We start from the raw sequence: 15,417 nt of genomic DNA, 5'->3' as shown, positions 1-15,417 counted from the left end.
GGTTGAATTTGTGTCATACAAGTTACACACTTGTTCAGTTGATGCAGATTCTCCTGTTAGTTGAACTAGTTGAGTTTTCGCACAATGTGTGGTGCAACTTATTATTAGTTTTCTCCAATATTTCTATAAGTTCTACAAAAAATTCCTGAATTTCCAATAGAAACATTTAGGATTCAAACATTCCCAACTATCGATATATAAAAAAGATATTTTTAATAAATTTCATTATAAAAAATTGTAATCTTTAGTTATTTCATATATAGACAAAATAAAAATACACTAACAGTAGTATAGTGATTTGATCATACTATATATATGTGTGTTTACAAATTGAAAATTGCATGATATAGTAGCTAATATAGATAGGCATTGTAGGGACACGATTTACAGTCCAAGCCCAAAATGTGTGGGATCTTGGCCCAATGAGCCCAATACAATAAATTTGTATAGAATGGGTTAAAGAACTAGGTCCTAATGAATTTGACAACGGCTAGTATGGGTTTGGAAGATGATCAAGCAAGAATAAAGAAGGTAAAGCTGAACGACTTCACCGTCCGAAGAGATCCAACTTATATAAATTGATTACAATTGAATACAAGAACAATTTAGATTGTTACAATGTTCTCTCTCTCTATTTTCCGATCATTTTCTCATGGAGGGTCTTTTACATTATATATCTCCCTTTGGACCATCTTCATCATACACTTGTTGACCATCTGAACCCTTACTTGAGTATCTGTCCCATCAGACACCCTCTTTGATTTTCTGTGAGTTGTGATAGCCAAGGCAGTACTGTTCAGAAGTTTTCTTCACATAAATGCGGCTAGAAAAGTAGCTGCAGTGTATTTAATGTGATGGTAGCAGCTTTTCCTTAGATATTTTTGAATTTCCTTCTTTCTTGTATGTTCATGAGGCATGTCCCTATCATTGGAGCTTCTTAGAGGGTCACTCTAATTGCTGGAGTACATACTTGAGTTACATTCATCATATTCGAGGAGGAGTTCCTCCTCGGACCATCTTCCATTCGTTCCTTACTCATAAGACTTTAAATTGGAATTTCTAATAACTATTTGTTCCTTCTCGGATCATCCAACGTCTTCGGACAAAGCCCAAGGCCCAATGCATGATTCTAGGTCCACAATCCTACAGGCATGTTTCATGCTTACTAAAAAATGCATATATCCTTCAATTTTTTTTTTTTTTTTTACATTCTTGATTATGTGTTACTAAAAATATCTTCCTCTTTTTATTGGACATGGTTTCAATTGTTGCAAAAACAACTAAATTTGAGTAAAAATGTCATTTTGTCAAATCAATTGTTTCTCACATAAAAAAAACCAATTGTTTCTCATATAAATCTTAGAAAAATGATATTAAAATTTCATTACTTAGAATACATACTACAATGTCAGTTCCACACACATACACACAAAGGAGTTAGGAAATTTAAAGGATCAAGATTAATCTTATTGAATTCACAAATATTAATTTTTTTATGGCTTTTGTGACAATTGTTGTAAAAGTAACTAAACATGAGTAAGAATGTCATATTCTAAATGTATTATTATTATTCCACCTAAAAATTATTTTCTATATAGAGTTTATAAAAATAATCATATGAATTCATTTAATAAATAATTAATGCACAACAATAGATAATTAATATATGCATTTACTTTATTGGCTAATTCAATAAACTAATACTTTAATATAAATGCAAACTTTGTTGAAGTAGAAAACTAAATAAAGAGAACTACAAAGAATGTGCCACAAAGCCGGAGCTGGTTGCTCTGGTTTTCACAAAGCCGGAGCTGATTCCTCTGTTTGCTACGACGGCATGGTCAATTTGGTTTCATAGGAATAAGACCCGGGTTGGTGAGAATGTAAGGCCGCTGGATCAGATAGCTGGTTTTGCACGTGAATATGTGCATGACTTTAAGTCCCTTAAGAAAAGCTCTCCCACGCTCCGTGACTCTGCTCCAAAAACTTGGAGTCCACCTGCTGATGACGGTTGGAAAATAAATTTTGATGGTGCGATGTTTAATGAATCTGGTGAAGCGGGGATTGGGGTGGTTGTGCGAAATTCCGGTGGCGAGGTCAAGGCTGCTCTGGCAGAAAAGATTAAAAAACCTCCGTCTGTGGAAGTTTTAGAGCTGCTGGCTGCTAGAAGGGCTGCTCTCTTTTCAGAAGACTTGGGCCTTGATAAGGTGACTTTTGAAGGAGATTCGGAGCAGGTAATGAAGGCCCTTCAATGGGGTGGCTGGGACTTCGCTCCAGGTGGCCATCTTATCCGTGATTTTCTCTGTATCGTAAACTCCTTTGTGAGTAGTTCGGTCTCTCATGTCTGCAGGCAGGGTAACTCCGTTGCTCATGCTTTGGCTCAGAGAGCTAGACTGTGTTTTCCTATTTCAGTTTGGTTGGATTCCTATCCAACAGATATTTCCCATTTTGTATTAGCTGATTCTTCAGCTTTATTCTGTTAATACTATTGGGTCTTCCTTCTCAAAAAAAAAAAAAAAAAAAAAAGAATGTGCCACATGGCACAACTTCATACTCTCCAACTTGAGGTCTCTGCTTATATATATATATATATATATATAAAGATTGATTTTTTATTATCATGATAAATCTCCTTAAGATACTAAGAAATTTAAAACTTAAAAATTTTAGTTGTACAAAAAGAAATTAGGAAAATATAATGCACAATAACAATAGTTAGAAGAATATGGATCACTTAAAAAAAATAATATCAATAAAAAGCAAAAAAAAAAAAAAAAATTGTAAAAATAGAAAGATGGGAACTCCTTTTAGATATATATCTACACTTAAAATGTGGAGTTAAAAGACTACTTGTTTGTCTCCCAAATATATTTTCTCAACATATTCACGGGTTAAGTTTGACTACTAATAACTGATCTTGGGCTTTTATGTGAAATGGATAAAAAAGCATGAACTAGAATACATGGTACTTCAATATATAGAAACTTGTCCCCACCATGTTATTCTGTTCTCCAAAAAGGTTGATTCAGTTCACGGGTTGCTTATGACTAATAAGATCTCGTTGTGGAACACAAAACAGTAGTTCTTAGCAGAACCAAACAAGGCAAGAAAAAATTGCAACCCAAACAATTGACAAGTACAGAAGCTATTTCAACCTAATTTCCTATATTTAAAGAGATACCAAAATTTTCAAGATATTTATTATGAACATTGCGGGCATGTTGTGATTAGTACTAATAAAAATGATATAAATAATTTCTTCACTATCTTCGACCATTGAAATTGCATGTTTCAATCATAATTTACTACATAAACAATCATGAAAACAAAAGAATGTGAAATTTACCTTGTATCCTTACCTAGAATCTAGTTGAGTTATGACAAAATTCTTGTCAAATCGAACTTGCATAAAGGGGAATCCAAGAACACCTGGTAGATTCTTATTAGAGACAACAAGACGTGCAATTGTGCATCCTCAATTGTCCTTAAGTACTCTTATGGCCCACCAAATGACCTTCCCTTAAGTCCTTCCTAAGTATTTTACGGACTTTCCTTTCTTTTGAAGTAGAAAGCAGTACCCAAATTTGTTTGCTTTAACCAAAGCTTGCTTTTTCCTTTTTTATTGTCTTTTGAGGCGAAGGATTGAATAACAATCTCTTCAGCTAGAAGTATCTCAGAAATTTCCTTGCAGCTTGATGTGACCTTGATCAACTATGATGATTCATCTTGGCTATTGTTAGATAACAACAAAGAAAAGGTTAATCTACAATAAAATGATAACGAATATGGTTGGTATTACGTAAATAACATATATAATATAATAAAATTTGGAATTACTTTATAATCTTGTTTAAAAGTTGATACAACCATTTATAAGTTAGAACTTACATCAATGTATTCGATGGATTTCAGCTAGTTCAATTAGGATAGTCTCTTGTCATTGAATAAGAGATCTAGAGTTCGAATCTCACTTGCACAAAAAATCAAATGATGTCTTAACCTAATGGTGTAAGTTAGAACTTACGTCAATATATCTGGTGGGTTCCAATTAATTCAATTATGACAAACTTTTGTCATTGAATAAGAGATGTAGTGTTCAAATCTCACTTACACCGAAAACCAAATAGTACCTTAGCCTAATGATTAAAAAAAATGTATTCTAACTACGGCATAACTCTAACAACAAATAACTTAATTCGGTCATTAAATCAATTTGAAAGAGGTGGTATTATACTAGTCCATTTTAAATGATGATACAACTTTCTTCAATTAAGTGTAAATAAAGAAATTTGATCCAGTATTAAACTTAAACCCCAGCTGGATACGACTGTGATGGATCTTTTGCAATTGAATAAGCAGAAAAAGTTTCTAAAAAAGAAGAAAAATCAGAAAAAAAAAAAAAAAAAAAAAAAAAAAAAAAAAAAAAAAAAAAAAATGATACACGTTGTTCACAATGGTATAATAAATAGCTAGCTTGAGGAATTAATGACCACATCATTATTTTCCTCTCTCAATTAATTGGTTTGGTGTAGCCCTTGTACTTCTCGAACTAAAACAGAACCTATTAAACTATATATGCCAAATGAATGCTACAGCTCAAAATAGCTGTGTGCCTCTATTTATTTTTTTTGAAGAGTAGCTGTGTGCCTCTTAATTAGGCATTTAGGTGAGCTAAAATTGAGAAATCTTGAGGCTCAGATTTAAACACGTCACACTTTTAGAACCAACCTATAGCTATAATAATTTTTTTTTTCCAAAGAGAAAAAAGTCACCTCTTCTAGAAAATTAATTTGATGAAGTGTACTCCAAAGTTATTGCTGAATAGTGAATGAAGCTTGGTTTATTAATTAGCATCCAAACAACTCTCCAAATACAAAGTTATTGGATTCGGAACAACTCTCTTAATCTGGTAAAATCTCTGAAAATTGAATAAGAAATCTAAAGTTCAATTTCAACCTACACCAAAAACCAATTAGTGATTAGTGTTTTGGTCTGATGATAATAAGTTCACTAATCGGGAGCAAATGTTATAGATTGAAACTCTATCAGAATTTCTTTAAAAAAAAAATCTGTCTAAAAAGTGTATCATGCCTAAAAAGATATAGATAATAATAATGGAAATTATAGGTTTTTAAAATTACGGCATTTGATGATTGTTTTTTTTATTATCAAATCAAGGTATTAGTATTTTTTTTTTTTTTTTTCATATACAGATGGGATATGTGACAAGAAAACATTGTTAGTTTCAATAACTGAAACCTACAATGACACGGAAAGTTTGACACAAACAAAAGCAAAGATCCAGTATCCTCGGAGTTGCCACGTTTGTTGTTTTATGATCACTCTAGTTGTTGTCACAGTTTTATCTAGTAGGAAAAAAACAGTAAGTTGAAGTGTTGAACAGTCTCATATATATCTGCATTGTCAAGCTAACATATGTATCATTGTGCTCTTCCTTGTCTTTATCTCAAATGTAAACAAAAATATCCTCTGGCCTTATCTATGCCTTAAAATTTTCACAATCTCATTGTTATATAATCCAATTAAGGAAAAACTTAATTGATTATTTGCTAAAAGTTTAACTTGACAAAAAAATATTGAAGCTTGGTTCATAAATAAATACAATTTCTGCTTCATTATCATATAATTTTAACCCTTCAAATTCTAATGAACTTGAAAATGATCATGTAATGCCAGCCACGTGAATTCAAATTCCTAAGCAGTGTACAGACACAGCTATGTATATATATATATATATAGGAATTAAGAATCCAGTTTGGCAGCTTTAACTTTTTCTATGAAACACTTTTAACTGTCAATCTAACTAAACACAGTTGCTCCAGCTCTATACGTTACAAAATAGTTGCTCTATACGTTAGCTGTCGGGTAATAAGCCGCCATTTATTAACTCATTCCAGCTCCTATATTTAAATTTCAAACGGCCATGCACTTCACTGAGTTCACACTGCTTCCTTTCTTCTTGTTTTTTTTCTGTTTTTCACACACTGTGTGTCTCTTTTAGTTGTGGTTTTTTTTCCTAGTTTGAGTCTGGCTTTTCAGGAGGTTTGGGATTGTTAACAATGGATGATGTGTATGCGAAGTTTATTAGCAGAATGAACCCCACAAGGTAATGGAACTCATCTTTCTTGCTTATATGATCTTTATGTAAAATCGGTTTCTGGGTGTTTTTTTTATACCAAAAAAAAAAAGTTTTGTTGTCCTAGATTTTGGGACATGAATTTAACAGTTTGAAAAGAATCTTATTTTGGCTTTGTGGGAATTATTAGATCTTCTTATAGGCTGACTCTGAAATTATTTATTCATTTTGCATGTTATGTATGGTATTGGATAAGTTAGTAAATCAAACTTTGCTACATAGCCCTGCCTGCAGCTTGGATTTGAATTTTGGACTTCTCTTGCTTTCAAAATTTTGAGCTTTAAAGATTTATAGGACAATTGATATTACTTTTGTGTTTGCAGAGTTGTGATTGACAATGAATCTTGTGAACATGCCACTATTATAGAGGTAAGTCCTGCTGGTCTCCATTGTCTAATTGGCAAACTGAACTGTTATGTAGATAATGTTGTAATTATGTGTTTGGGGTTTTTTGTTTTTGGCTTAGGTTGTTAGTGCTAATAGGCATGGATTACTCCTTGAAGTTGTCCAAGTACTTACAGACTTGAACCTCATCATAACAAAAGCATACATCTCCTCTGATGGAGGATGGTTCATGGATGGTACGCTTGCATTTTTTCTTTTTTCTTTTTTTTCTGCTGGAAGCTATTGTTACAATTTCAAATGGTTGGAAAGCATTCATTCTCTTTCTCTCTCATTTCTCACTCTGATTCTCAATTTCCAGTGTTTAATGTGACTGACTGTGATGGGAACAAAATTAGAGATGAAGGTTTTCTAAATTATATACAAAAGGTAAATGATCACAGAAAACTATTCATCAATTTCCTTCTTTTCATTTGGTTGGTATATTTCAAATTTTCTAGTCCTTTTAGTTCAAGATTACCCTTATTTTCATGTGAATGCTTGCTTTGCTTTGCTTCGCTTGCTTTGCTTCCATATTGGTATGGACACGATAGCATGATATTGCTACAATTAGTATGTTATGCTCATTGATGTTGAAGCACAAAAGAATCATGCTACCAAATTGTTCAATCTTTTGAGATGAAACTCTCATCTTGCTTCCATTTAAACTCAATTTCGGTTTCCCAGAATCAGTTACCACTTATTTCCACCTGCTTGCTGATTGTACTATCTTTTTATTTTTGGAACTTCTACATTCTTCTATTTCATCCTCAAATTTGTTGATCGATTTTGCAGACTCTTGAAACTGATGCATTGAGAGGGCTAAATGGGGTAATGCCCTGCAAGGAGCACACATCAATTGAACTAACCAGCACTGACAGGCCGGGGTTGTTGTCAGAAGTTTTTGCAGTGCTCACAGACCTAAGATGCAATGTGGTAAACAGTGAAATCTGGACACACAATTCTAGAGCTGCAGCTGTTATTTATGTCACAGACCAGGAAACTGGAGGAGCAATTGAAGATCCAAAACAGCTCTCCAAGATGAATGAACTGCTATGCAATGTCCTCAAAGTAAATAGCAATTTTAAGACGCCAAGATTGACAATATCCTCCTCTGGGATAATGCACACACAAAGAAGATTACATCAGATGATGTTTGCTGATAGGGATTTTGAAAGGCTTGAAGGTGTCAAGCATAGTTCAAGAAACCATGTTTGTGTATTAGATTGCAATGATAGAGACTATACCGTCGTCACTGTAAGATCCAAAGACCGGCCAAAACTTTTATTTGACACACTGTGCTCTCTAGCAGATATGCAATATGTGGTATTCCATGGGACAGTCATCACAGAAAGAATGGAAGCTTACCAGGTAAGATCAAAACTCACTAATAGTTAAAATGGCACAACTAGTTTCTAAAACATTTTAATTCGTTTGATTGCCAACTTTCCCATCCCCTCAAGGGAACTCTATCTTCTTCTTTTTTTTAGTCCATCAGCACACAAAATCATTTGATTGCATTTCTATGCGTTGCCCTCGATCCAAAGGACCAAAACACATTTGGTAACCCATAATTCCAACAACTACTCAAAATCAATCGTATCTCTTCCACCAATAATTATCTCACATATCATCTCTCTCACAATACGGAGTCTACACTTTATTAGAGAGATGAGCATATGCCGGATGCACAATTTATATTCATTTGTCTCACAATGTGGAGTCTACAAGTCATGAATTTTAAAGTACAGTTCTGCACATTTTTTTAATTTCATCCAATCAGACCTTTGTAATTATAGTCGTCTCCTTGCAGGAATACTACATTAGACATATGGATGGGCTTCCTGTAAGTTCAGAAGCTGAGCGACAACGTGTTATAGAATGCCTTGAAGCAGCCATCGAGAGGCGAGCCTTTGAGGTAGATAAACAACTTCAAAAAATGGAAATTCATGCATCGCATATATGTATCTTCCCTCTCACAATGTGCGGGTCTCACAACTGTGAGAGGGAAGACAGATACATCCAATGCATGAAGCATCCTTTGTTCTTGTCATTTTCTAAGAATTGAGCTCTGGTGCAGGAACTGGAATTAGAACTGTGCACTGATGACAGACTTGGACTCCTTTCAGATATTACCAGGATATTTCGTGAAAATGGTTTGTGCATTAAGCAAGCAGAGATCTCAACAAGGAGTGGGACAGCAAAAGACACTTTCTTTGTCACAGATGCGTATGGCAAACACGTTGACCCTAAAATCATTGGTTTGATTAAGCAACAGATAGGACAAAACATATTACAGGTTAAAGGGAACTTGAATATGTCTCCGAAACTTCCTCAGGAGACGGCAAGAAGTTTCCTCTTCACAAACCTTTTTAGAAGTCTTAGCTCTCAAAATTTTGGGCTCATAAGATCCCATCCATAGTTTGCTCATGCTCTTTCTTGGAAGGAACAATGACGGGACATTGAGGGCTGCCTTTTGAACCATACTAGGGACAGAACACAATCATGTTATAGACTTATAGTCACCATCTATGCTAGGAATGATTGTAAACCATTTATTTGGGCTGTGTGTATGTTTTTTTGTACAGGGTGAAACGAATAAATTGTACAGATACAAGGTAAAATTTGATTATACAGTATTGATAAAGGAATTGTGTAAAACAAATTCATGATAATGAAAATGTTAAACGCTTAAAATGTAAAATCAAGGCGACACCTTCAGATTGAGAAGGGTTGAAGAAGAATACAAAAATAGTAATGAATTTTGGGCTATGGGCGTTTCTAAAGAGGTGAAATGAAACTAATGTCTAATGGTTACAAGATCAGTGTTCAACAGCCCTAATTGTATGCCTAACTACAATTGGCAGTACAAGCAATTTCAGCTAGACCAAAAGAACTAACCATAAAAGGATAAATCGATATCCTTCAGATTCATCTTGGATCTCATCTTTTCTTCTCCTCCTAGGTGATGCGAACTAAAAATTTCCACATAGATAAACTACCAGACTTAAGATTTTACAGCAAAGTGATCCCTCCATCTACAGATACCAGCATTAACTGCCCTTTGTAAGACTTCAATCCGCTCGGCTAAAAGAGAATCTTTTAGATCTTCAATTTCAGTATATTCCTTCTCCATTATCAGCTCTAGATCATCAAAATGCTTGATTTTCTGGTGCAATTTTTTCATCTACATATGCATTCAAGCAAAGAATAAATTATCAGTCCTAAATACCTCTTAAATGGCACGTTTTCAACAAGACAAAAAAGTTGAAAAGCATATGAACCATAAATAGAAATCCTAGGTTAAGAGCCACCTGTGTCTCCATTATGATTGCGACTAAGTTTTCAATCTCTCTGTCTTCCTGATCAGCTAATAATTTAGAACGGGCAGCAGCTGCACCAAGAGCTGTTCCAATGGAAGCTCTAATTCGCACAGTTAGGGGTATATCATCCCTCTTTAGGGATGTATCCTGAGTTTCTGTATGAAGTTCATATGATATGGTTAGGAGAGACACGATCCAACAATCAATAACCCAATAGAATAATATAAAATGGATGACCAGATAATTAGCAATAGTGAGTGTGGGTGATGATATCAGGCAGGCACATAGGAATGAAGCAAAATTACAAAGCAAAATTACAAAACACAAGGATTCTTTGAATTGACATTATGTTATGTTTTGGATTAAAGTGGGGGAAAAGCACAGAAAAATCAATGTATTTCAGAAGTCTGTAACATCTGCATCTTTGCACCTAACAACACATACCTGATTGAGTGGACCTTTCCATCAGCTTAGAATCTTCATCCTGAAGGACTCTGAAAAAGATAACAGAATATTTAAAAACCATAGTACAAATATAAAGGGAAAATAATGCTCCCAAAGGCATCAGAAAAAGGTAAATAATTAATAAAAGAAGGAATGAATGAATAACCTCTCTTGCTCGAAACTTGTAGTGGGAGAACATATCCCATTAGAAGTATAATCCTCATCAACGTCAAAAGTCTCTCTTGGTAATGAGTTTTCATCACAAAGTGCTGTAACAGCAGCCTCAGCTGCAGCAGCAGTGATTTCTGGACCAACCATGGTTGAGATGAGAGCTACCTAATGGAAATGCAATTAACTTCTTGTTGTGGGTAATAACAGGGAAAAGAATAAAAGGTCTGACAACCCCACCCCCCCCCCCCCCCCCAAAAAAAAAATTCCAATAAAGAATTAAAATTGTATATGTGATTCTATTCATTTAATTGCAAGAGCAAAGTTCAGTTAACCAAAATTTATTAGGTATATATATATTATTACTTTTTTTTTTGATAAGTAAGAAAAAATTTATTAAACAAGGCAACTTCATGCAAGGAGCATGAAGTAACAAAAAAATATATATGCAAAAAAAGTAATAAATTATATTAGAAAATTACATGCACACTTAGTTGATTTTGACTTTTGAACCCACGACCGCACACTCCACCCATGGCTGTGGGATGAGGAAGTGTCATTTGACAGTTTGAGTCAGGGTTCATTGGCCAATATATTTTAGGCATATGAAAGAAAAGTAATAAAATTTTTAGAAATACTTAAAATAAAAGAACTCCTTTTTTTCTGTTTTTCTTCCCACCATCAATTGTATGCCACTTTTCTATTTCTTTTCTTTTTTTGCAAATCATTAAGCACATTTCACATCTTTTTGTCTTTCTCAAGCACTTTTACATAAATGGAATTTAAATATAAAACACACTTTACAGCGATAAATCAATTTAAAAGCCAGATTAAAAATAATAATTATATGTCCAAAAAAAAATGCTTGCTATTAAGTTCTGCAAAAAATAATGGAGGTCTCCTACCTGTTTCATAAGTGAACCACCTGCATCTGAAAGGGAAGTGATGCACTGTTTCTTTGAAGGAGGACCTTCGTCCACAGCATCTCCATTCTGCTCTTTTTCATTTATCTGTTCATGAGATTGACCTTCTGTTTTGAGACTTTCATGAAGTTCAGATGACGATAACTGAATTTGATTTGCACCATTCTTGTTGCCATTGAGGCCACCAAAATTACCATATCTGTGGGAAGAACCCAACATAAGCTCTCCAAAAGGCAGTTCAATGAGTTTTGCTATACAATCAAGCTTGCTTTTGTTTTGAAAATTTTGAGCAACAAGCTCCCAGTCATCCCCATGCTTCATAACTGATTCTAAAAGAAGTAGGGTTTCTGCCTCAGTCCACATAGCTCCTTGATTACTACTGTTTTCAGCATGCCCAATTTGTTTGAATTCATCCATAGACCTGTTCTCCCCATAATTTTGATTTTTGAAACAGTTTATGCAAATAATGAATTCGCCCTGTTAATGAAGCAATTAGAACAAAGAATTAAAATTTTAATATAAAAAAATCAAGCACAAAAAACAGAGAGAGAGAAATTGGAATTATACACCGATCATGCCAAAAGAGGTGAAAAAAGGATGTTATGACGAATCTATTTCACCACCAATAGTGTAAGCCATTGATAATTTGATACATAGAATATTTAAATAAAGCTCAGAGCACTGTCCCATTTGCATATTTAATCAATGCAATGTAAGCAATAAATAACCTGTACATCATTTGGTCCTGTTGAACCTCAAAGCATACAACCTGCTTAAGTCTTAAGCAAAGCAGGTAGTTGTAATTTTGTAATTTTGTAACAAAGACAAACAGAAGTGCTGCTCAGGCAACTAAGACTAAGACATAGTATCTTAATAAGTTCTCTAGCTACAACAGTTCCACTATGATTTGTAAGACACCTTTTTCCTTTATAAAATTTGAGCATTTGAGGTCATGACACTCATGTCAAACGCTCAACCATACTTATAAAAGAATTCAACTTCATCTAATGGAAAATATGTAGAATCATGATGGTCTAAGAAATATATGTCAAGAAACACATACCTAGCTGTTAGTTCCGTAATCACTTCAACCCGCACTTTTCATTAGCATAAACAATCAAAGACAAATATTTAGGTCTAATATTATATATACACAACGATACACAACCTACGTCTGACCCCAATAACACTCATGCAAATGTCTACAAATCATAAAGAAATGTACAAACTAACTCCCAGAAACACCTGACAAATGAGAGTGTTCATGACTAGAATGACAGTAACTGGACCATGCTAGACATTTAATTGGCAGAAACAGCCAATCCCTATTTCTTAACAATTTCTAATTGAAGACATAACCGAGATCAAGAGTAAACACAAAAGAACTACAACATCAGGGTACTATTAGAAAGCGCAGCTGACAAAGATATATAACATAAAATAAATTGTAAAGTAAGCAAGTTGCAAATATCGAAAACCCCATTTTACTCCACCAACCAATGTGATCATAAATTCACACGCACACATATATATATCAAGAAAAGGCAAAAAAACTAGTAATCTACTACAGAAACTCACAAGAGCACACGAAATTACCTTGGTATATTTATAGTGACCAGAATCACAATTGCCACCACAATTCCCACAGACCAACCCTTTCTGCTTCACCAAATCACCAAAAACATCCGAATACGATGCCAACGGTGGCAATTTAAATCCACTCTCAACCGCATCCCCACTACTATCCCCCACAACCGGGGGCGCTGAAATAGGCTTTGGCGAATTTGGTGATGCCCCTACCCGAACTGCATTCGGGATAGTTCCCTCAACCTTAACCCTAGCCTTATCCTCCTCATCCTCCACCACAACCAAACTACTACTACTACTACTACTAACATTATTACTATTACCCAAATTAGCACTGAAATTTATCAACCCCCACTTCTCTAAGAACTTAAACACCTTGTGTAGCAAACTAATATCACCCACCAGTGATTTCCGGACATCCGTGAAAGTAAGCCGCCTCGTAGGCTCTTCTCTGTACTTATTGATGATAAAGTCCCTGTATTCCCTGTATACTTTTGGGGTCCTTGTAAATGAGCTTCCATCAAAGAAATCTCTCAGTTCAGTTCTCTCAATATCGTGGATTTCGTCCCACAAAAACCAACCTGAGAATGCAATTCAAATGTCTAAAATTAACAAAGTAATTAAAATTTTCAAAATTTTCTTTTTTTGCTGCTAAAATATAACAAAGTCCCTTTATGCCCACACATTTCACTGGAAAATTCATGGTAAACTATATTCAGGGAAATTATCACAAACAGACACATAAAAAAATAAAAATTTCACAAAGCTAAAATTAACTAAAGAGAGTTATTCATAAGCTACTATACAAACTCTTCAATGCCAAATTTTCGATCTTTGCAGCTGAAAAAATAAAATTTTCCAAAAATTAATTTCTACAGAGCGATTAAACCAACCTGAGAATTCAATTCAAGTGTCTAAAATTGACAAAAACAATTTTTCAATTTTTTTCTTTTTTGCTCCTAAAATAAAACAAAAAAATTCGCTTTATTACCACACATTTTGCCGGAAAATTCCCAGCAAATTTTTTTCCAGGAAAATTCGCAAACAGACACATAAAATTCAATCAATTATAGAATTAAATTTCACGAAGCCAAAATTAATCATAAGCTACTATCCGAGCTTTTCAATGAAAATTTTTTTCGATCATTGTAACTGAAACCATAAAAGAGAAATAGAACTCAAATTTTCCCGGAAAATTCACGGTGTGAAAAATTTTGTTCCGTTAAATCAAACATACAAGTGTAAAAAAAAAAAAATTAAGCGAATACTAAAGACTCAAAATTTGAGCAATGTAACTGAAAAAAATTAAGGAATTAATCAAATTTTACCAGGAAAATTATCGAGGAATCGAAATCCGCGGAACGAGAGGGAGCGATTTAGGGTTTTGATGGAGAGCGAAGGTTAGGGTTTTCTAGAGAGAGAGAGAGAGAGAGAGAGAGACTTACTAGATTGGCTTGGAATGGTGTAGAGGTCGAGCTCTGGTTCGTCGGGTCGGAGCGGTTTAGAACTCGGGTCGCGTTGAGTCAGCTCCATCTCGGACCAGGACTGAGTTCGTGCGTGCTGACTCTTTTGAATCGTTTATAAAAAAAATCTGATTTTTTTTTTTTTTCGCTATTTGCTAGTGTTTGTTGAGTTTGGCTTGGTTGGCTTTTTTGGGCAGGTAGGTTGTGGTCACGGACCAATGAGATTCCAAGTCAACAAAATTTAACTTTGCTATAAATACGGTGTCGTTTTTGACCAGGTGATTTGGGGCTAGGATTGGGATCCAATTCGGCCCAACTAGGCCTAGTTGAAAAGGTAAACTGCAATGAGACTCCTCAAATGAACTAATTTTTTTTTTAATAATTACCTTTTCTTTTTTCTTTTAATTTTAGGAAGGAATCTTACTATTCAAATAGCAATTGTGGGATAATAAAAATTGTCCAACCGATATTGGGTGTTGTCTGAAGGCCCTATAGGTAGAGAAGGCCAATTAGAGGAAAGAGACCTAATCAAGCTTAGCCCGTCAAGTTGCGAGTCATACCAAGGAGTTTCGTTCAACCCAATTGCATTTGCCGATGAGAAAAACACTCGAGTTGGCTTGCTGAGAAGACATTGCTCGAGGTATGCGGCTGAGGAATTGCAGTACCTAAGAATGTGCCCCTAGCTAAGCACATTCCTTAAGGTATGTCATTAATCATGAGGAGTAACTGCATTGGCGATGTTAGAAGGAGACAATAGAGGCCTGCACATTAATTGCTAAAGTGACCTGTTTAAACAATGAACTAGACACATATTCCCACTATGATTCTAAAAGGAGGGGTAGAACACTTGACAAAGCAAGCCCCATCATTACAAGCCCATTATTTTCACTAATATAAATAGGGAGAGATCCCAGAGAAAAGGGGGTTTAGAAAATTAGAGAAAGATAGATAAAAAGAGTCCCACAAAGAAC

At 34.5% G+C, this 15,417-nt stretch overlaps 2 protein-coding genes across 4 annotated transcripts; one reads left to right on the top strand and one right to left on the bottom strand.

Moving 5' to 3' along the window:
• Positions 1-5,790: 5,790 nt before the first annotated feature.
• On the top strand, positions 5,791-9,079 carry LOC115963588 (ACT domain-containing protein ACR6-like). Of its 3 annotated transcripts, XM_031082653.1 has the most exons (8): positions 5,791-5,886; positions 6,061-6,127; positions 6,481-6,526; positions 6,624-6,738; positions 6,861-6,928; positions 7,334-7,909; positions 8,352-8,456; positions 8,619-9,079. In XM_031082653.1, exons 2-8 carry the CDS (start codon positions 6,081-6,083, stop codon positions 8,958-8,960), a joined length of 1,299 nt encoding a protein of 432 aa, XP_030938513.1. In that variant the 5' UTR covers positions 5,791-5,886; positions 6,061-6,080; the 3' UTR covers positions 8,961-9,079. The 3 variants fall into 3 exon arrangements, with proteins under 3 accessions (XP_030938513.1, XP_030938512.1, XP_030938514.1); XM_031082652.1 differs by lacking the exon at positions 5,791-5,886 and having other exon boundaries at positions 5,893-6,127; XM_031082654.1 differs by lacking the exon at positions 5,791-5,886 and having other exon boundaries at positions 5,893-6,127; positions 8,668-8,905.
• A 98-nt stretch (positions 9,080-9,177) lies between these two features.
• Positions 9,178-14,589, bottom strand: LOC115963587 (SWI/SNF complex subunit SWI3A-like). Its single transcript, XM_031082651.1, has 7 exons — positions 14,429-14,589; positions 12,993-13,564; positions 11,379-11,873; positions 10,472-10,641; positions 10,306-10,355; positions 9,853-10,016; positions 9,178-9,725 (listed from the first exon to the last, which is right to left on the bottom strand). The coding sequence occupies exons 1-7, from the start codon at positions 14,514-14,516 to the stop codon at positions 9,546-9,548; spliced, it is 1,719 nt and encodes a 572-aa protein (XP_030938511.1). The 5' UTR covers positions 14,517-14,589; the 3' UTR covers positions 9,178-9,545.
• Positions 14,590-15,417: the final 828 nt, after the last annotated feature.

This window comes from Quercus lobata, chromosome 10 (assembly GCF_001633185.2).
Source record: "Quercus lobata isolate SW786 chromosome 10, ValleyOak3.0 Primary Assembly, whole genome shotgun sequence".
NCBI classification, from domain to species: domain Eukaryota; kingdom Viridiplantae; phylum Streptophyta; class Magnoliopsida; order Fagales; family Fagaceae; genus Quercus; species Quercus lobata.
Note: the sequence above shows the minus strand (reverse complement) of the source record. Positions and strands in the feature narration are given on the sequence as shown.